The sequence below is a fragment of the Pithys albifrons genome, chromosome Z (assembly GCF_047495875.1).
Source record: "Pithys albifrons albifrons isolate INPA30051 chromosome Z, PitAlb_v1, whole genome shotgun sequence".
Lineage (NCBI taxonomy): Eukaryota > Metazoa > Chordata > Aves > Passeriformes > Thamnophilidae > Pithys > Pithys albifrons.
The window spans coordinates 76383892-76406324 of record NC_092497.1 but is presented as its reverse complement, the minus strand read 5'-3'; the positions used below and the strand labels follow the sequence as shown (position 1 = coordinate 76406324).

General features: G+C 37.5%; 1 protein-coding gene and 1 long non-coding RNA gene across 4 annotated transcripts in view; one reads left to right on the top strand and one right to left on the bottom strand.

Annotated features, from left to right (window-relative positions):
- The first annotated feature begins 8640 nt into the window (after positions 1 to 8640).
- LOC139685066 (uncharacterized) lies at positions 8641 to 20177 on the top strand. The gene is made up of 3 exons (XR_011700019.1): positions 8641 to 8668; positions 18627 to 18710; positions 20105 to 20177. It is a non-coding gene; the product is annotated as an uncharacterized lncRNA (long non-coding RNA).
- Positions 15936 to 22433, bottom strand: part of AUH (AU RNA binding methylglutaconyl-CoA hydratase) — a 113538-nt gene continuing 107040 nt past the window's right edge. For 2 of the 3 annotated variants that reach the window (XM_071581586.1, XM_071581585.1), the window contains 4 exons: positions 21496 to 21683; positions 19810 to 19860; positions 18008 to 18055; positions 15936 to 17119 (listed from right to left, as the gene is read on the bottom strand). In XM_071581586.1, coding sequence (XP_071437687.1) covers positions 17042 to 17119; positions 18008 to 18055; positions 19810 to 19860; positions 21496 to 21683 — 365 coding nt within the window. In that variant the 3' untranslated portion in view covers positions 15936 to 17041. The remainder of the gene's footprint in view (positions 17120 to 18007; positions 18056 to 19809; positions 19861 to 21495; positions 21684 to 22433) is intronic. The other variant, XM_071581587.1, reaches the window with a different exon arrangement.

Below are 22433 nucleotides of genomic sequence, written 5' to 3'. Positions count from 1 at the left end.
TACACTGGACATCACTGTCAAAATGCTCAGCCCTTGTCTGTCTATGAAGGCACCTGAACTCTCTTACAGGATTGTGTTGGATGTTGCACTCCGAAACAAGATAAAATTTTCTGAGTCTGGCTGGTTAAACACCTCATTCAGGCCTGAAGGGGCTGAGTATAATATGTATATATCAGCATACATCTACTCCACTCATGGGGTCAGACAGACATTAAAAAATAATAGACATAATTTTCGTTTTCAGCACAGCTGAAGCTGATACAGGTTTACCATGGAACAATCAACTACTTCTCTTCCTGAAGAGCTGTAGGTCTTCCTTCCACAGAAAAGCATCCTGGGTGCCTCAGCCTAGAGGGCTGAATCTCCAAAACTGCTGAAATTGCACTACTGACCACCAAATTACTGGTGTGGATCCAGTATTTGCACAAACACATGTACTAAAAAAATGAGCCTCCATGGTCAGGAAACTGGGACACCAACCTTGAGGGTGCGGAGCCCTCCATTTTCGTCACCAAATAAAGTAAGGAAGCAATCAATGAAGTATGGAAGAATACAGGTCTTCTTCTTACCAGTCTTGACAAACAAAATAAAACTTTATACATTGGAAAAAAATGTCTAACATGGATGGAAGGGCATAGACAGTAGCCATGTAATTGTACTATTGCCTTGCAGCAAGAATCAAATGTGGATTTGAACAGAAGAGAGAGGTAACTGAATGAATTTGTCTCATAAGTCAGCAATTCACTTGCAGTCTTGAGAATGCCAAAGTTTAACATCAGTGTCTGGATTCCACTCAGAGACCCAAATATCTGCTGTCCAGCAAAGTCCTCCAACGAGGCCTGTGACAGCCTTTCATGCAGCCACTTTGCCTCCAGAAGAGCTGCTTTTCTCTCCCGTTAAATGGTCCATATCACTCCAATTATAGTCAGCCACACTGGTACTTTCTGCATAGCTTCTGACATTTTTGTCTGTCGAAAGTCCTCTGACCTTGGGGCTGTATCCCACAGATCCTGCTTTAATCCACCCCTACAATTTTCCTTAATGAGGTTCATATACCCTTATACATCACATGAACACTCATACAGACAATGTTTTAAATAATTAGTAGCTTTCCCTTAAGGGTAAAAATGTTCTGTAATAGCATTCTTTTTGTTATGAAATAATGTAAATGATTTTGGTGTGGTAATATTTCATAATACATCTGGTTTATGCAATTATCACTGTAGGATTCAGGTGACTTACATGCACCTGGAGATACTGACAGATGCTGGCAACTTGGAGCTGTTGAAAAGCACTTATGCTTATATATACACACACAGATAAACATACGTACAAAATGACATACACGTCATCTGTCTACATCCTTTAACAAAAAAATACAAGGTCCAGTAAGTTATGTGTTGTTTAATTTCTGCTCATTTCCTGTTCTCCTCAAATAAAGATCCCTTTGTAAACCTTAAGAAAGGAAATTTGTGCCTCTTTTTCAGGGAGGTGGATCTCCTGCCTTCTCTTCTGCTAAAACTTGTAAACCTTGTTGACTTCAGCAAGGTCAGGGAAACTCAATATCCTGAATTTTGATTTTAATCTTTTCCTCAACTTTCTATTTAGCTTGAGGAGAAAAATGTAGAAACTTGCCAAATGCTCATGTTTGCAAAGCCAATTGTACTGCCAAGAACATAATTATTAATTTGTTTAGAGACTTTTTTCCTTCTCCTTTATCATTGTTGGGTTAAGATAACGTGTAAGACATCATTCTAATGAAAAAGTTCCATACTTCATCTTCCTTCGTAAATTCCAACAAAGACAGTGGCTGACTTTGCATAACCAAAAGTTTATCTCAAAATCATTGCATGCTGTGCCTAGAGAAGTTCACCATCAGTGGAATTAAACATCAGACTTCTGGTTGCCTCAGCACAAGCATCACAGTAAATCACATGCCTCTTGTGACAGCATCGGGCATTTTTTCACACTTTCCATCATCCCACAGATTCTTTCATCTCAGGACTGTGGAATAGCAAAACTGGTAGGAAAGGTAGGTTTTTAATACTCAAAAGTTGGTGTGAGAAGAAAAGTAATCCGTTACTGTAGAGATAGAACAGAAAGATCAATGTTTGGGGGATAAGAAAGATGACAAGAAGGTTCATGATCAGTCTTAGTTAGAAGATAATACTGAGACAATGAGAATTGTTGTCAAAAAGTGTCAAGCCTGTGCAAGATTAAAAGATAGAGACAGGTTTTCTGGAAACAAAAATTTTACTCTTTCACCACTATAGAAAGAGTTTCCATGTGGCTTTCCTTTTCTCTCTAACTCACAGTTAATCCCATCCAGTCCTTGAGTCCAGCACTGGGCCAGACCCAGGACAGGCCACAGTGCAATTCCACTGCATAAGCAAACACACAGACATGGCTGACACTAATTCCTGCACAATTAGAAATCTGAAACAGAGCAACAAACTGACACCAAAGCATCTACATATATCATGGCTAGGCTTCGCGAATGAAGATTTGAGAAGGGCACTACCCACGCTTGCTGCAAACGTGCTGGTGGCTAAAAAGGCCGATACGGGATAGGCAGGTCCGGTCACAAAAGGCACAGCGGAACGTCTCCCTAGGTGACATTGGCAAGGAACGGTTCTTTCTGCATTGTCTTTTCTCCTCAAGACTGACTCTCCGTGCATTCTCAAAGGAAGCAGCAGCATCATGAATGGTGTGTCTCCATGATTCCCGATTGGAGGCCAGAGTGGACCATTGGCGGCAGTCAATATGGCCAAGGCTGAGGTGTTGTTTCAGGGAGTCCTTGTATCTCTTCTTCAGGGCTCCTCTCTTGCGGCAGCCAGTGGCGAGTTCACCATAGAACACAATATTCGGAAGGCGGTGATCCTCCATCCTGGAGACGTGCCCTGCCCAGTGCAGCTGCATTCTCATCAGCGTGGCCTCGATACTGCTGACCCCTGCCTGTTCAAGAACAGACACACTGGTCACGTAATCAGACCAGTGGATGTTTAGGATTGAACAGAGGCAGCACTGATGGAAGCGTTCGAGAAGCCGCAGGTGGTGGCGGTAGATGACCCAGGATTCTGAGCTTTGTTTAGGCCACCTTTGCTAGGCCCCTCTCCATGTGGAGCAAGCAGTGCTGTCCCTAGAAAAGCCTGCTTGGTCATTCAGGATGCTGGCACAAGAGACTGTCATCTCCAGGGTCAAGTCTCTAATGACCCATATCCTGAACCGCCTGCATGCAGGGTTGGGTCTGCGGCTTCCAGCTGCTTCCTATCACCTGCCGTTTTCGACCCTCACCTGTCACTACAGGGCTTTGCAATGTGGGTGAACCCTTCAAGCCTATGCAATGGATTTTTTAGGTGAGGCACAGCGTGCGCAGAACTGGCCTCACCCTTTACTCCTAAGGTTCATCTGCCACAGCCTAGTGAGCTTGGACGGCGACAGCGAATACCTCAGGACATAGGTTTGGTTTGAGTATCCTTCTCTTAGATGGATGGCCTTACAGGACTAAATGAGCTCCATCTCTCCGGGTTTGGGGTTGGAGTTGTCCTTCTCCTAGGATGGTTGCCAGACGGCTAGCGAGCCCATCCTGCCCGTGGACACACTTTGTCTGACCCTTCAGCTGAGACCTGTCTGGCATGGGAGACCCTACCGGTGGCACAAACCACCTCCAGCGTAGCTCTCAACCTCATGAGGGCATGCAAGCTTCTCCCCCGCGACAAGGGGGTGTCCCTGGAGAAGATCTACATATATACCATACCAGACACAACCACTCAAAAAATGGTCTGTAATCTACAGCACTTGCATGACTCTGGCACACTTTGCTGATATCGTGCTCATACGATCTACCTGTCCTTGTAGGAAGAAACATCAGGCTCCTGTGGGAAGGATCTCATACTGCGCTGTACAGTCAGTGCTAGATATCTTGAAGTCAATCTGACAGCTGAAGCTTAGGGCACAGAGCTTAAGGTCTTGGGCACACTACAACAGAATGTGTATCAGGCTCCTCTCCCACCTTTCCTTACATGACAGCTTGCATGCTGTAGAGTTTGTCTCCAGCAGTACTTCAGTCAATTTGATTTCAAGCCCAGTGGATTCTGCCTCAGTGTCAGAGCTGCCAATATTACTAACAATACACTTACAGAAAGACAGTTTTTTAAACTGAGCATTGCAAGTGAAGTCTAAGGGCCTTGAAGGAAGGTATGATACAGATCATATGCTGAACAATCTGACATGAAGTTCCACGCTGCTTGCTGTAAGCATGTAACTTCGTGTGAATGAAGACCAAACTGTGAATCCTAAGTTATCTCTAGAGGCAACAGAAAAGGGTTGATGCTGTCAGCAAGTATGATTTAGCACACTTACATCTATCTGGGCACCTACAGACAGGAAGTGATCATTCACATCACTTAATCAGTAAAATACAGTATTCATTTGGGGAATTAATGATCTTGACTATCTCCAACAAATAATAAGAATAATTAATATTTCACAGGATTTGATGCTAAGGAGCTGTACCTCAGACACACAAATCCTGTCAGACAAAATATTTTGCGCTGAGATTATTAAAATGAAATCTCTACCTTAGAAACTTGGTTTTGATTCAGTTTTCTGCATCCATCATTCTCTTACCTAAACTCTTACATTTCATCCTTGTGTCAACAGGTATGCCAAAATTACCTAATACTGAAAACACTTCTGAAAACACTGCACTGTCAGTCTGTTGTTCTGTCAACCACCTGTAGGTGCATAGAGAATCCAAAGGTCTTTTTCCTTTCCCATTCAGTAACTCTGTCAAACCATACTTTAAATCCAAGAAAAGGTTGCAAGGCAAACATAAGAACCCTACTTGACTCAGATGCACTAGCAGTGCTTTTTTTTTTCTGCATGAATAACTGTCACTCCCATTTTCATTTTAGTAATTACAGAAGATGGTCTGATTTTTAATGCTTGTTCCAGCAGAGTTGAAGGTGTTGATTTCAGACTCATTTAGACTTTGAAGTCTAATTCACGCAGTTGATCCACAGCATTAACTGGAGTACAGATTTAATCGATTTGATAAAGTGTCTTTATAACAACAGATGGTTATTTGTTGATACTTAAAATCTTTAAAAGTACTCTGTTACAAAACCACTTAAAATGCTTTCTTAAAAAAAAACCACTCAACACACAAAAAAAAAAAAACAACAAAAACCCAACAAAAATTTTCCCCTCCGAAGTGTTCAGATATTTTAACCCAAAGAAATTGCTGACAGATTTGTTTTCAGCCCAGCAGAGTAAAGAGCTGACAACATATTTTTTGCTGGATATGGTAACTTAGGTTTATTTTTAGGGCTTTTTTTATTTTTTTAAGTACACCAAAATAGTAGTGGGCTTAAAAATCACCATCTGCTTCTAGCAATGAAATAATTCTCTGAAGAATAGATAATGGCATAAAAAGTCCACCCCCAACTCTTACATTCTCCACAGCAAGACTGAAAGTCACAATTACGTATTTTGAGCACTATTTATTCTATTAAACAATACTGCAGGATCACAACATCCATCTAAGTGTTCAATATACCTACTTATCAGTTACTGCCAGCATAAACTGTTACATTCCAATCAGGAATAACTGACTTGCAAGTGCTACTGCTATTGCTTTTGTGACTTAGAATAAAGCTGCTAATATTTACAGCACAGTAAAGACTCTCCTCATTTCTTTCTTTAACTTTGATTTAGTTCAGGTGGGAAAGATTCTAATTTGTAGGATTTTTTGGTTTGGTTTGGTTTGGTTTTTGATGCCTACTACAGCTATTTTGTTATTAGTATTTGCAAACGCACGTAAAGAAATTTGAACTGGCTTACATCCAACTAGTTTGGATCCTGTTAAAAAGGAATCACTGTGTCAGTTCAAGATAGCCCAGGACTTGGACACTTGCTCACTGGCTGAAGCCTGTCACCATAGTTTCTCAATCCTCAGCAGAGTTTATGCCTTTGACAGCTCAAATAACTGCACAAGAAGGCAAAGCCTGGCTCCTATCTTCTATGCTCTACCCATACATCAATAGCCTTAGAAAACAACGTGTTATTATTGCTATCACCCTTGTATCTTTACAACCTTACACACTGTCAATTGGGCTTGAAAGAGATAGAGAAGGAGGATCCATTTTTTCTATGCAAAGTGGCTGGATGAAACAAAAAATTCTCAATCTAAAGTCCTCATCCCCTCTCCGTCCTAGATAAAAACTTGCACGACTTGGTCATCACACTTTCTGTGAGGGCTCCAGCTTCAGCCTCAAAAAGCACATACTGAAAGTTAGGTGGTACACACTCTCTCTCCTCAGCAGGGAATGTCAGGGAAGTGGGAGCTGGGGCTGTATGAAACGATGGGCAGAAGGTAGCAAAGGCCAAAGAGGAGGAGAAAATAGGTTTCACTAATATGAGTTCTGGCGGTACTGTGTTTGTTAGCTCTGTGATTTCAGTAAAGACAAATTTTCAATTACAGTATTTTGGTTTAAAACATTTCAAGGTTTTGAACCACAGAGCACCATTTTTCTTTTTAGCACCATTTTCAAGAAAGGTACTTTGGTTTGGTTTTTCCTCCCATGATATTCCACTAAAAAACAGTGTCTTTTTCAGAGATTAAGATCAAATCCTCTAAAGAGAGAAAATTAGTTAAAACACTGCAAGGTATTTCACGTAACATGAGTTATAAACAACCAAGTTTACAAAATGAAGAAGTTGTGGAAGCAGTGGTATATAACAAGTACCATTTCTGACAAATTTGGCTTATGATATTTATTTAAAATCAAAACAGAACAACAACAATTCAAAAAAGGAGATGCCCATAATTATGCATATTTGTAGTTGGTGGATCATAACTGCTGTGAAATAAACTGTCTAACATTTTAAAGACCTGCTAGTGACCACTGTAGCAATAGTATCTAGGCTGACTTTCACCTTTTGACAAAAAGAGAGCAGAAACATAATGGAAAAACCTATGCTTTGTTATATCCTGCTTTGACAAGGAAGAACTTCTTCATAGTAACATGCAAGAATCATCTACCTCCAGTAATTATAAAAATATTTTATTTGAGAGGGGAATTTATTTTTCTATTTTTTCTGAGTCAATAGTCAGCAACAAGAGAAAGGAATTTTTCCAAGAAAGGGGAAAAAAGAAAGTCATTAGGGGAAGTGCTGGGTTTGAAAACTCTTGTATTCTCTGGACATTTTCAAAGGGGACCATCTTCACAGAAGAACAAAAAAGGAAGAACAGACTATGAATAGCCAACATTCCTAGTGATCTCACTGGGAATTATACATTTTTTTGGAAGGCATTAAAGGAATAAGATTACAGAAGTAAGATCTGATCCAAATTCCATTATGTAAACAGAAAAAAAGAAAAATTTGTTGTCTTAAAAGGAAATTGAATTGAACTTTTAGTTCCCAGTTAATGAAACACTAGTAAATGTAGAGGACTGTAGGGGAAGCAATGAAGGACAGATGCCGTTTTGGATTGGGTTGGGGTTTTTTCACATTATTTATTTAGGTTCTGATTTACTCAGATTTATTGTCATAAGACTCTCCCTCCTAACGATGACATCTACCTAAAGTGGCATTCAAAGACAATGGAAATGGGGTATGTCACTGATGGTAAATGTCTCATTAAAGACTATAGGTGAGCAAAGAGTCCTGCATAACCTGCACAAGATTCATTGGTTATTGCAGACAGTCATTCCTTTCTTCACAGTAACATACAATGAACATAGCTGGTTCTAAAGGTATTTCTCAGTTTGAAACAAACAATTCATAGATTCCTCTTTCTTTTACAATCTGGATGCTTTCATGATTTGTTTGATCTAAAGTGTGAACTAAAGTTGCTTTTGTTAGTGCATGAGAACACCTAAACAAGTATCAAAGCTGCAAAACTATCTCACAAACAGGTTCTCCTACCACGGCCAGGTCAACTAGGCTCATACTGTACACATCTTAGCATCTGAACCAAACCCCTGGATAAAGGATTAACCTTTTGTTCTTCAAGGTTCTGAAAACTATCAGCTTTTGCTGGACCCAGAGTAAGTTCAAGGCATTCAGCAACTGAGTTTGCATAGCAGGACCTTTCTAGAAGCATATCACAGGCATGAGATTTTTTGTTTCTTCTCTCAATTTATAGATACACATAGGGGACTACAAATAATGCAAATTTCAAGAAAGGAACAGATCCAATTTAATTTGCTATTTTTCTTTGAAATTAATAAATTCAGGGCATATATAAACTATCCAGTCATATCCTGTAAAGGTTTACAAAGTGAAACCACAAGGGAAAATAAACTAACATCTCTTCCATTTTTATCTTAAAAGTGTCTGAAATGAATTGGTTGCTAAAGAAACTTGATACAATTGTGACAGAGTGTTTTGAAACCCTTAGTGGAGTTCATCTGAAACCTCAGCATAACAAGTGGCCTCTTATCGGCGTACTATTCCAGGAAGAAATGCATGGCATTTCGTCATCACAGCTGAAAGACTAGCTGCCTCTGCACGTAGGCTAGGCAAGAATCAGAGCCCTCAGCTATAACGAGGGCATGCTGGTAGCTAATGCTTAGTCAGAGGCCATTTCCTTTAGCTTTTGCTACTGCTTGTAGCAACTGGAATGCAGGAAAAGGCAAACACTAAAGTGGACATATTGAAGGTCAGTGTTTACCTTCTTTACTTGTTTTAAATGAAGATTATTTCTGAAGCAGTGACACACATGCATTAACGTGGTGGCAACCTAAACCATCCCCCTAGTACAAGGACTTTAAATAGCTTTATTTAATGTGGCTGTTCATGAGCAGGATTACTTACAGAAGAAAGAATCATAAAAAAACAGATGTCCTTTTTTCTTTTTTTTTTTTTAGTCTGACATTTAATGGCAATTTAGTAAGTGGAAGTCTAATATAGTACTTCCTTGTGATCTTGAATTTTCAAGCAGGCAAACCAAGTCTCAATAAAGCTGTTGGAACATAGATAACTTGTAGCAATTACTTGAAACCAAAGCATGAATTTTCACATGTGAAGGAATTTGGTAAAGAACATTTCTTTTTCTAGGCTATTCCTCTTTTGCATATTCTGAAGACAGTAATATGAGTGATGCACTATCATCATGCTTTTTAACAGAGGAATCTGCAAAATTTGAACACGGAATGATTAATCAACACAATATGAAAATGTTAAATGTGAATATGTAGCAATGTTCAGGCTGTAAATATGCAAGACACTTCATTCAGGGACCACATTTTGCTTTCTTACTCTGCCTGCAGAAACATCAGCAACTATTGGAAATTTAATCTGCTCTAACTATGCTGATTTGAGCACACAGCCGTATGTACTGTACTACTGAACACAGTGGACTGAGTCATTTAACATACATGCAGTTGCTGGTCTAAGTAAGGGCTAGATTTGACTTGTTCTGTTTAACTCACTGGCTGAACACTGAAAATAGTTGGCACAGATTTTTCTCAGGAAATTCAAACTTACACAAGCAGAGGAAAAACACTGCAAATGTGATGCTGCTGTGTGCAAAAAAATCATCTTGGGTAGAACTTTAAATCCCAGAAATAAATTGTTTTCAATTTTCACAAACAGGCTTTTCTATTCAACTCTGTAGGTTTAAAGCAGTTTTGAGTCAAGTACTGTACAGAGTACTAAGCAGGAAAGTGTTATTTCTGAAACATGTTATTTTGAGGCTATGTTTGAAGCTTCCATATTTATGTGATGAGAGTTATGTCACAAAGTTAATCATTCCCAGGATGCTAGCATTTGGGGTAATGAAAAACTTCTTGTGCAAGCAGTCATTAATCAGTGAGTCTAACATTGCATAATGCTTTCTCAAGCATGTGTTATGTGATCAGAGTACAAGGCTGCATAACACAGCAAAGTGTTTATGCCATATGCTGACCTTTTCTAAAGCAGAAATGGAGCCATGTGATGTGCCGCTCCTGCCAGCAGTTGCTTATTGCCAATAATTAAGTTTGATGATATGAAGAAACACAAACTTGCATTGCTTTAGAGTTCTAAAAGGAAGAAGCTTTGAAGTTTTTGGCACTGTAAAGCACAAAGATAGCCAACTTGGCTTGGATGCACTACCATTGTCCATTACAGGCACCGCCCATCAAAACTGGAATCAAGTGCCCTGCTCAAGTGGTTACTGGCATTTGTGTAAAGGAAAACATGTGCATCATTACAGGACTGCTGTATTAACAAGAGCATAAAGGTCACAGGAACAAAGCAACCAAAAGCATGCTTGGTACCTCAAATCTCAGAACATCACAATAACATTTGACGTTCTTGTGCAATACTGCTAGTAAGCAGCTATTACTTAATCTCCTACAAGTATTACACAAAAGTATACTTGTGAAATACTTCAGATAAATATGCTGTAATTATATGAAATATAAAAACATGCATAGGACAAAATGTTTTTGTAATTCTAAGCACACATACCCATGTGGTTTTAGTGAGCTATTTTAACAATGGAATCAGTGCTTCAAATGCTTCTATGAACAACCTTAAAACTATGTGCTGGAAGCAGAGTGGACACATGGACACACATTTTATATATATTATGCTTATACACACACACACAGAGTGTGATCAAAAGCTTGTCCTTTATGCAGCTACATTGTGTCTGTTGGCAGAATCAGGCTACTGAGCTGGAATAACCCGCTTCATGCAACTTTTTTAGCACTGACAACTATAGCTATGCCACTGTTGCTACTACACAACCTCTCCTCTGTTTCCTTCTACCTCACTGATGACAGCCCGACTACTTTGGGGATACCAGTGTCTAAACTGACTTCTGATACCCCTTCCCTACTTAAAGGAAGTATTTTCAAGTTTAACTAAGAATCCTAAAGAATAAAGCAGACGAGAAGCATAATCACAAAATGCACACAACTATGTCTCTACATAGACATAGTTATCCTAGTTGAAAACTTAGATTCTCAAAACTCCTGCTGAGATTTTTCATCAGGAAGTCATGATACTAGGCAATGGCAGTCAGAAACTGCCATATCCAGGCCTTTTTGGATCCATTAATTAAACCTTCTGCACCTAAGGAATCTGGCTCAGTAGGTATCTTCATGTTTAGCAGACAGGACTCCACACAGTACAAAGGAGATGCTGGGCATGAGAGGAGACTGAGTGGGATCCTCATCCTTACTACGTCATCTGTTAAGAAGCCAGAGTGGTACTTGCTGCATGAGGGGCCACAAGACTCTCTAAACTAGTAAGTCAATGTCTCTACATCTCAATAAAATTACTTGTAGAATAAGTAATTAAAGTAGAAAAATTTAACTAGGAGTGACTGCAGAGCATCCACACAGGTCACTACTGTAGGAGAGTTTGGCTCAGGTCAACAAAGTGAAAGGAGAGAGCAGAAACTGAGTTGCTTTCCTGTTTCATGAGTCCACCTATTGAGCAATTATATAGATGGAGGCTACAGCATATAATTTTTACTTTTTTAAAGGTTTTTTCATATAAGGTTTGTAAAAAACTGCAAGAATCCAAAGTGATAAAAGGAATTTCATTCTACCAAAAGTGAAAAAAAAAAGCCATATCCAGGAGTCCATTTATGAACTAGTAAGTTAAACTCCTCATTATGCCATTTTTGTAGCTCCCATCTCCTTTCATATGTTAAACACAGTCTAGGAATCATGTCTGGATGTTATGAACTCTACTAGTCACTAGGGTACAGGAGTCAGGTGCTATAACCAACCAACACAGAAAACACACATTTCATGATGCTGCTCATGAAGATACTAGAAATGACTGTGCTGGACCATGACTAAAACACACAGCCTGAACCCATCCTACAAAACCTCTTTCCTATCCACCCTTCCTAGACCCACTTCTTCCTAGAAGCATGGTCCCTGGCTCTCTTCTTCCTTCACCACTGCTTGGAAGAGGCAGCCAAGAGACAACTACAGGACAACATGAACCACAGACCCTGAGGGGTCACTAGCTAGAGATACTTAGATGTGTTTACAAAAATAGTTCAGCTACAGACCAGCTTTGAAGACAACAGTCCCAGCAGTACAGACTTATTACACTAAAACTCTTTCCACACAACCATTGAGATGTATCATTAACATTTACACAAAATGAAAACAAAATCCTTACCACTCTATCCTTACAATTAAATTTTTAAGTTTGTAAGATGCATGAAAGAGATACATTTTTTAAAAATTTGTACAACTGGCATCAGAATTTTTAACATGCTAGGGAGAATAGAGCCAAAGATGATATCACAAAGTCCCTTATGCTTAAGGGAAAATGTTAAATCAATTAGCAGTTGCCAGAATAAAGAAGCAACAATTTGACGTTTAAGTTCCTTAAAAGAAAATAACACATTTCTCATGTTCTTCTGAAAGTGGTTATTTTATGCAACAAGAAAACTGCACCATATTCTCAGCTCTTTAGTCTTACAAAAGCTTTATTAGCATGTGCTTCAGAAATCAAAGGGTAGTAGTCACTAGCCAGAACTTTGAGAAGTTTATCAACACACATGTACAGACTATGCCCTAGAGGGTTAATGTACTATTTTGAACTCAACTATTGCAATAGGACTAAGCTTTGACACAGAATGTTCACACCCTTTGCAAAAATTCTTTTAACATACTTCATATTTCTTCCCATGTGAATGAGTGTCCTTGGAAGAATTATCTATTAGATAAAAGTTGAAGATGAAATCTCAGTCTAGACTTATTTAAGGAGGATAGAGACTGATCTTATAATCTACCACAGTTGTTGATTAATGAGCTGCTCAAGATTGCTGTAGGCCTCTCCAACCTGCAGGAGCAAATGATATTACAGGACTGGGAGGAATGTGCTATCTGGATGCCACACCTTTGTTGAAACTTACCTCACTTTGACTCCTGCTACATTTAGTCTAGCCTTGAACTACCACATGTACACGACAAGACATGGCAACACACGTGCAACCCCTCACTACTTGACTGCTGCTTCTGTGGCAGAATTTCTGTGCTACAGAACACATGGCAGGTATGGCCACTTATAGCAGTCATGGTACACGGTGTGTGGGGTCAAGTACTCTGCTGATAGAGCTCTTGCACAAACAAATTCAAACCTTCCTGGAGCAGAATAGGGGTATCCTATCCTGAGGCATTTGGTCTTGCCTGACAGTTTGGATAATTTTATTTATATGTACGCATATGCATATGCATATACACATATAGATACATATACACATATAAATGCATGCATATATATGCATATGTCCATATACACACACATATATTATAAAGCATAATGAGTACACTACGCAAACACAGCACATTCTGCATATCTAAAGAAACTTCTATTGAACTCTGTTCCAAGGTTGAAACTGAACATGATTTACATATACAATAAAAAGGTATATCACCTAATATTTAGTGATAACATGGTAATCTCTAATTACATCTTTCAAAAACCTTTCAGGAAATTGTTTTAAACTTTACTAACTTTGCTTATAAAATACCAATGTTCTTAAAGTGAAAACAACCCATAAAAATACTTCAAAGTATTCCCTGCACAGTCATGTCTGAACTCCAGACTCAGAGGAAAGAAAAGCCAACAGGAAAAAAAGGGCACAAACAAAAAACTAGCTATTGTATTACACAAGAGGAATTTCATTACCTTTAGCTGAACGCCACTCTCCTTTTAGTTTATCTGCCTGCAATTACGCTTTTTCTCATTTTTGGAGACAGTTCTAAAAGTGTACAGAAAAAGAACATCTTAAAATAACCATATCATCACGAACATTATCACACCTCGAGTATACTGACTGTATCATCCTCAGTAGACAGTGAAGCCCTATAGCTTTAAAGCAGCATCATAAGTTACACGAACAAGGCTAAAATTCCACAAATGAGACATGAAAGCACATTTTGTTCAATGCACTCCACACAAAAGAACAGTAATTTTCAAGCACATTTTTAAGAATTGTAAATAAATCCTCTCTCTAACATCAGCAGACACCTTTTCAGGGATTTCTGTGCATGAAAAAGGAAGGAAATAGAAACTACGCATTGGTAAATTAAGGCATTTTAATTACTCTTTTCACATTGCATCTATGAGTTGGATTTGTATGTGAAGTGACCCTGCGATCAAACATCTTACTTTACTCCCAAGGTCTCCCAAAACCAGACTCCAAATAGCATGATGTTCTGCCCTCTCCTGTGTTGTTTTCTTCAACAAATTGGACTATGATTAAATGCATCAAAGAGAAATGACCAAGTAAAATATGATGCAGCTGAGAATGATACATCCTGATGTTTACTATTCTGAATGCAGCTGGTTAAATGCAGTTCTAGAAAAGCACTGATATGAACTAGGAGTAATTGCACATAGACTGAACAGAATTTCAGCAACAATTGGGTACCAATGGCTTGGCAAATGTCATAGGAATGTTCCATAGAACTCTTAACTGTATCATTACATAACCCTAGAATAAATAGAACATTACTTTTCTTCATAGCAGGTGCGCTACTCAAAAGTATTGAACTGATTTAAGCCCTGTAGACAATCTAGAAATCTATCCAGAAATTTAGTAAAACTACTAAGAATTTTGAGTTACTTCAATAATATTGAAAATACAAATAGCATGATAGATTGAAGACTAGGGTTATGTGTTACATAAAGTCACAGAATAACTTCTGCATGAAACTGAGAATTTCTAGGCAATTTACTAAGTTAAACTTACACCATTGAAAGGTTATTCAGCTGAAGGTAATGGACCTACCTGTTTTCGAACTTTTCAATATCCAACTCAGCGAAGCACAGAAGAACTCATTATGCACTTGAGCTCAGCAGGAGCAGGAGAAAGAGATGCTTATGTGTAGGGGACATGAGACAACCTTTCAGGAGATGAGCAGGGACCAGGGCTCACTCATCCATGAAGTATTGTGGAGAAAAGCATGGCTTTACCAGGAACTGAAGGAGTGGAGCATGAGTGCTTGAAGGATGATTTGCCAGATCATACCTTTCACATGGAAAAGTCAGCCTTTATAAGAGCATTTCTGTTACAAGTCACCCTCTTCTGGAAGCAGAGTTCTAATATTGCAATTAATCACAAGAACTACAGCCATCATAACACATCACTTAGCAACAGAGAAAGTGATTAACACAGCTTTTGCTAAAATATTGTTCCTTCAGAACTATTTCAACATCACTCCAAAGTACCTTTAAAAATTGCACTACTGACACTCACTTTGTAATACTATTCAAACTGCTGACTTCAAAGAAGGGACTCAAATTGCTATGATATGACATTACCTTCTGAGAAAAGGAATGGAGAGATCTGTGACAGCAAAATTACTTTTTGAAATCAAAAATACTAGTTAAAGGCATGAATCTACACAGTCTTATGCCACAGTATTTAAGGGGATTAGATGTTTTTAAATAGATATTCACAGAAGTTACTTAATCGATGGTTGTTAGGAAAAAAGGCAGCTCGACAACCAGACTGTATGTCAAAGTTATAAAACAAAAATCTATCAGCACAGACGTAACAATCTTTTTCCTATTAACATAATTATTTCCTAGTCAGTAAAAATGAAAATGACATGTTAGCATTTCAAAAACAAAAGAAAATGACCCTCTAGGCTTTATCTGACTATCAAAACAAGCACCAGTACTTTATTTGCAAATTATTGTGCATGAAATGATCGACTCAGCAAGTTTACCAGTCAACAAAGTGTGAGCTCTACCAGTTATAATCAATTTACATGTAATGGTATGTCTAAATGTGAATGTAAGTGAGTTCTTTTCATTTCATGTTGATGAGCTGCTTTATCATCATAGATATCAACAGTGACCACAGTTAATGTTGCAGAAACAGCAAAGTATTCAAAAGTTTCATGAGCCAATGGTAACCAAACACAAATAAATTTCTTCTCATATAAAAAGACAGCCTCTGACTGCTAAGCCGTGTTTATTTTCCAGTCAAGTTAACAAAAATACTTTCTACAAGGTTATTTCCAGACATTTGCTGTATATGCCATGTCCTCTGCCAATATACAGTATGAATCACAACAGTTTTCTCATCTGGTAACCTACTGCATTTCTCTTTCAATATACTCTGAGGCCACCACAGAATAAAGAACATTTCAATATCACCCCTGTTGTATATAAATATAAATTCTTAGAATCTGCAAAAGGAATATTCTGGAGATTAAGATAATTCTGGTTTCTTTAACAGCGCATTAGTCACATCCCTCCACAACCATCTTTAATACAAACATAAAATTTTGAAATAACTGGGTCAAGTGAAATAAAGTTCCTTCAGCTGACAGTGCTGATCAGATGATACACTGGAAGAATGCAAGACAAAGACAGGTTTAACACATACAAATGCATAATTAAAGGCTAGCCTCAAAAATGTCTTCATTTAATACAATTAAATTAATATAATGGCAATGACTTCATCATAAGGATACCATTATGTGCTAAAGTGGATTTCATTTTACTTAGAATAGTGTAAATAAGATAAACTAAGCTTAAAATTTTCCAAACAATAATCCTTTTCATTTCCCTTAGCTTTATTATCAATGTACACATTCAGGTAGAATACTCAAATATATTTTTTACTGATATGCAGAGTAATTTAAATGCATATTTGGTACAATTGCTTATTTTTGGTGTTCAGTAGTTGCTTTTGCTTTGATAAAATCATACAATAGATTTATGCGTAGCATCACATATATGTTTTGTCTATGTAAAGAATTTACAGAACTTTTTCAATTGTGCAATGGTATGTTTCACACGCAAAATTTTAAAAATGCTGCATGAACCTGTGACCTTGTCAGCACACAGATCTACCATCAGAAACTGTAATGAGCATGAATTGACACACATTTCTATCTGGGCCTTGTACAAGCATGGACACATTCAAAATGTAACATCTGTATAATTTGCTGTTACTTTGGTGATTGTGATATTCCAGGCGCGGATGCAAAGTGCACCTTAATGGTCCTCATAGAAGTACTTTTATCCCCCTGTATTTTAAAGGCATCAGATTCTTTTATTCTCCCTTGTAGCGAGGAGGTCTCTTCTCCTTAAATGCAAGAAGACCTTCAATTCTATCTTTTGTTGGAATAGTCTGCAATGAGCAGAGTAACAATTCATTATTGACACCAAAAACAATACCAAGAAAAATATTTTCATACAAATCCTTCTTTTTCAATATATCCAGATGCAACATATAATACAGCAGAAAAATTAATGCTATCTAGTCAGAGACAGGAAAGCACCAGACACTTCAAAGTCATGACATAAGGCCAAGAAACAATTTGAGAGGAGAAAGGAATACTTTTTCTCCAAACAGGCATCTGTAAGAAACTCTTTAAAGTTTGTTTTTGATGTTTCGGTGGTGTGTTTCTTTGTTTGGGTTTTAATTTTGTGTGGGGTTTTTTGTTTGTTTGGTTGTTGTTTTTGTTGTTGTTGTTGTGTTCTTTTCAGATTTTTTTGGGGAAAAAGGTTATTCACTAGATCACCATATGTCTTAAGTAAGCATCTAATGTTAATGCTTCTATTTCCACCATCAAAAACTTCCTCAAAGTCCTAGAACGTGCAATCTCAAACACATCATTCTCAGGTCTCAATTTTTCTATTGACTAGCACATATGCCATTAGTGGCATGTTAGTGAACTGTCTTGTATGTTATTTCATGTTAAATGAAAACAAAGCAAAAGCAAGGCAGTTCTGGAACTAGATGCATGGTAGGGTACAAATGGGTAGGTATATGGCTGGTAGCGCCCTACTACCTTCACCATAACAGTCCTGGCACAGAAATGTTATCCTCCTGAACTACACCTCCTTCCTTAAATTCCTTACAAAATCAGAATAAATAGATGGAAACTCTAAATACAACGTAAAAAAGTTTTCAAAAGAAATTATAGAGCAATTTCTACTTGAATGTTCATATTTCCTAATAGGCACCAACAAAGCCTCTTTTCTGTGGTTTTTTCATGTAATCATATTTACATACCTGAGCATAACAAGCTTCTTCAATTGCTAAACCTGTTACTAAGTCGACCTGAGGAAAAGAATACAATGTTTTTAAAGGAATATTTTTGTGTTTATTATATGTTATTTCCAGACACCTAACATAGATACTACTGTGTTTCTATATGTCACATATTAAAACACTTCTGCAAAGTTTTTCTATGCTGCTTTACCATAGAAATGTTACACTGACATGTGGTGACAGTGGATAGTATTTCTGTAACAGCTCCCTTATTTGGCAATACAATTAGTATATAACACACTCAAAAATGTATGCTCTTTACTATGAATCATCTAGGTAAAAACCATTGGCTACCTGCACATTTGTAATAATTTCATTTACTACAGGTGAAGACATGCATTACAAGATTATTTAAAAATTGTTCTGAAACAAGTTATCTTCAAAATGTCATATAAAAACATGATGCCATGACACAGAAAACCCAAACCCAAGCTTAAAGGGATTTAAAATAGTAAAAAAAGAGAGGCCAATGGCCATCCTGCATCATCATCTGTTTTAATACATTTATTTTCTGTGTGACCTGGCCTGAACAGTTGAAAGAGCTGAATTTTGTCCTCACTATTTCTCCATCTGTCCTAAGAATCAGTTGCTGCAGAACTCAGTAGTTCTCCACTTGACCACTGGAAGGACTGTAACCAACCATGCACCACAAGCAATTTTCAAGGTGAGATAAGATACAAGATAGGCTGCCAAAGGAAGCTGTGAAATCTGTACCATAGAAGCTTTATAACAACAGCTTGGAAGAACATTTAGCTTGCTACGTTTTGATGTAGTAGATCTTGTCTTGGGGCCTCAAGATTGAACTAGAGATGATTATTCAGTGTCTTTCTAACCCTAATGTCTGTAATTCTATAAACATCATTATTTTGACCTTTCAGTCCACTATACCTAGTATCCAGATACTTTATCTTGTGGCACTTTGAACCTTGAATGAAATCATGAATTCCATAATTACTTGCTATGGAAACCTAACAAACATACTATTTGCACAATAGCACTCGAGTTTGGTTCTCAGACTACAACTTACTGGTGGAACTCAATTATATTGCTGGTTCCTTTTGGGACTTACAAGAAAAAAAGGAGCATTTTTAAATTTGCCTTCTTCAATTCAGATGTTACATACAGTGTGATCCCTTTCCCTATTACCAGGTTGAGCCATAGGGTGTTCTGCTGCAGAGCCTAACAAAGTATGAACAGTCCTGCTGAACTCAGCAAGAGGATCCATATGCCTAAAGCAAACCACATGCCCAGATGTTCTTAGGCCTGGATTTTAGTGTGCTTTAGACATAAGTCAATAGAGTACAAAAAGGAGTGGCAATCAGAATCAAACATGAAATGAGGCTCCAGATACAATTCTAATGCTAAGCTCTATGTAACTATTAAAAACAAATAATATGCCTTCAGCCTTTTATTTTTTTAGTTACTAAACTGAACCATTGACAGACCTGATAGAATATAACTTTGATCATTTTTCCCACACAGGATTTGAAATACAGTTTGTTCATACTAGCTTATATTTACTTTCTAGTAATAATTAGCAGAGTGCACTACTCCTTGACATATATGAGGTTACTAAGCCTTGTTACAGACCTCAGCATCTCAGGAGTCTGAGATCTTAAAAAGTTGCATTTAATCCTTTTGAAAGTTTTGACCAAATAGATTTTGAAAGATTACACAGTGAGAAATTAAAACAGTTCTAGAAAAAAATAGAACTATTGCCAACCTGATTTCTGCTTAGACTCATGGCAACTACAGATCCTTACCTCCATTCCCTGATTGATAGCCAGTTTTGCAACTCTCATTGCTACTGGTCCCTAAAACGAAAGAAGAATTTTAGTCATGATCATACCTACAAGGTATGTATTTCGACAGTGCACATCAATTTCTTATACTGGGACCTAGATTTTGGACTCTCATTAAAAGGTTAAATATCCTGTATTTCACTGCTATAGTAGTCTTCTGCTTCCAAGCTGATAGCCTAAATATTGAGAAAAAGCACAAGTATACTATTTTCAAAAGAACTTAATTAAAGCATTGTGTTTGGCTTATGTTTCAAAGGTGCTGAGTGCATCCACATTTGCAGAGTTTCATCAATCCCCTTCAAAACAAGGCTCAGAATGGCCACCTTAAGATACATCATTATAGGTCTTCACAAGGTCAACCCTATGTCCCTACTATCACACAATGGAGACAGATGTGATAATGGAATAACATTAACTGATGCAGCTTGAAACCTGAAGTACATCCCTGCAAAACCTGCACTAGACAAGTGCTGACACTCTTCTATATGTAACTGAAGTCCGCAGTGAGCAGAGGGATTGCCACACTTGCCTCCAGTGTGCTGCAAAACAAGAAGACATCTTTGGGATGGTCTGAGTCCTGTGCCTATTCACCAGCATCAGCTTCTGGACATTCAGGTATTGCTTTAGAAAAATGGTGTTCTGATTTGGGAAAAGCCAATTGATTTTGAGCTGGATCCAATGAAAAGTTGTAACTATTAGTAAACATTCCAGATTCACTGTATGTTAAAAATTTTACTGTATTTTTCATATTTGTCTTTCTATGATGATGTTTAATACAGAAATAACCACTGTTAAATGCCACATTTAAGCTATAACATTTTACATTTTCAATGAAAAATTTTGGCCATTACAGCTGTGATCCAATAATGTGGTTTTACTAATTATTTTCTTCTTCTGCCTCCTATGTATTTGTTACCTTGGACCCCTTACCTGAAAAGTAGGTTTATCAAAAGCTCCAAACTCACATCCCTACTCTGAATTAACAGTTTGCAGACTATGGTAACAGGGGAACAGGTAGCAATCAGCTACTACCATAAAGATCATACTTGCACTTCTTACTAAAATTTTTAAGTTTTAAAGCACAGGAATTCAGCAAATTCCACGTCAATTCTTTTATGAAAGACTAAGACAGAATGTCACTTAGAAAGAATGATAATAAGAGCATGAATCTTTCATCAAGCATATACACAAAGAACAGACAGCAAATTTTCCACAAGTAAATGGGTCTCATTTTACTACTGAAATTCCATTTAGCTTTATGTTTTCAAAACAGTAGTTACACTGAAATACATCCACTCTCAAATGGACTTTTTTACCTGTCTTCTGAAGTGTTCAACAGCAACAGAATAACCTATTAAGGCAATTGCTATACTAAAAATAAAACCTGTGTGGTTTTTTGTTTAAAAGTTGAAAGCCAAAATATGCAATGAAAACACAGACCAGATCATGATGAGAAGAGGTTTGATGGGGGTTTCTTCACTATGAAATAAGTACCAAATAACATCACTCAATAAACCAGTTAGAAGACTTAGCAAGCATGGATTTTTAATATATAACTTCAAGACAGTTTTTTAAATACAGTTGTTTATTTTTCAGTCTTACTATTTGGTAAAAACTAAAATCCCAAATCAAAATATCGTGTTATACCTGAGGTAAGAATTCTCTTGCCAGAGCTAATGCTCTTTTGTATGCAGCATCCCCTGCTTCATTCTGTTCTACCACGTGGCTAATCAATCCTATTGATTTTGCTTCCTCACCATCTACAATACGTGCAGAGAAGATTAGTTCTTTTGCCAATGACACTCCAATTGTGCGAGGTAATCTCTGTGTCCCACCTACAGTTTATAAAAAGAGAAAAATGCAGGTATTAATTTCCCATTTCCCACAAATGCAGATGCACTGTCCAGTTTAAGTATTTTCATTTTACATTCCATAAACAATTACATGAACATACAGAAATTACATTAGGACAAAGGCATAACCAAAAGCCTTCTTCAGTTTTTTAAACTTCATCTTAGTTGAAATCAATTGTCCTGTTTCTTACAAAGACACATAAGTAACTGAAAAAGAGTTACTATTAATACAGATTTCATTCTATTACAGACAAGTTACCTTACTCATATCAGGCAAAAGCTGAATGAAACTACTTGACAGTAATCAGCATATCCAAAACCTCTGCTTCTTTTTAACACTGTATATTTTTGTGATATCAACCACCTCTTTTGAAGAACTATACTTAAAAAGGAATATATACCCTAACGAGACTGTACTACATACTAGAATGTGCACCTTAGGGACAACATTTTTATGTAAACTGAACTAAAACTACTACTAGAAGAGGTCTCTAAGAAGCTGTGGTTTTGTCTCTTCATACTTCCATATTGTTGCAATCTTAAAGCATGATTACAAAAACTAGGTAAGGACATTGGCAGGTTAGCTGTTCTTAGCATGTTAAAAACTTCCATGTCGCATCAGCATTTTCAGAAGGTCAACAAGCAGAACATTTCTTAGCTGGACTAACAATTAACATTTCAAAACTAACAAAGAATGAGAATGGGAAATTAATTGTTATCAAAATGGAAGAT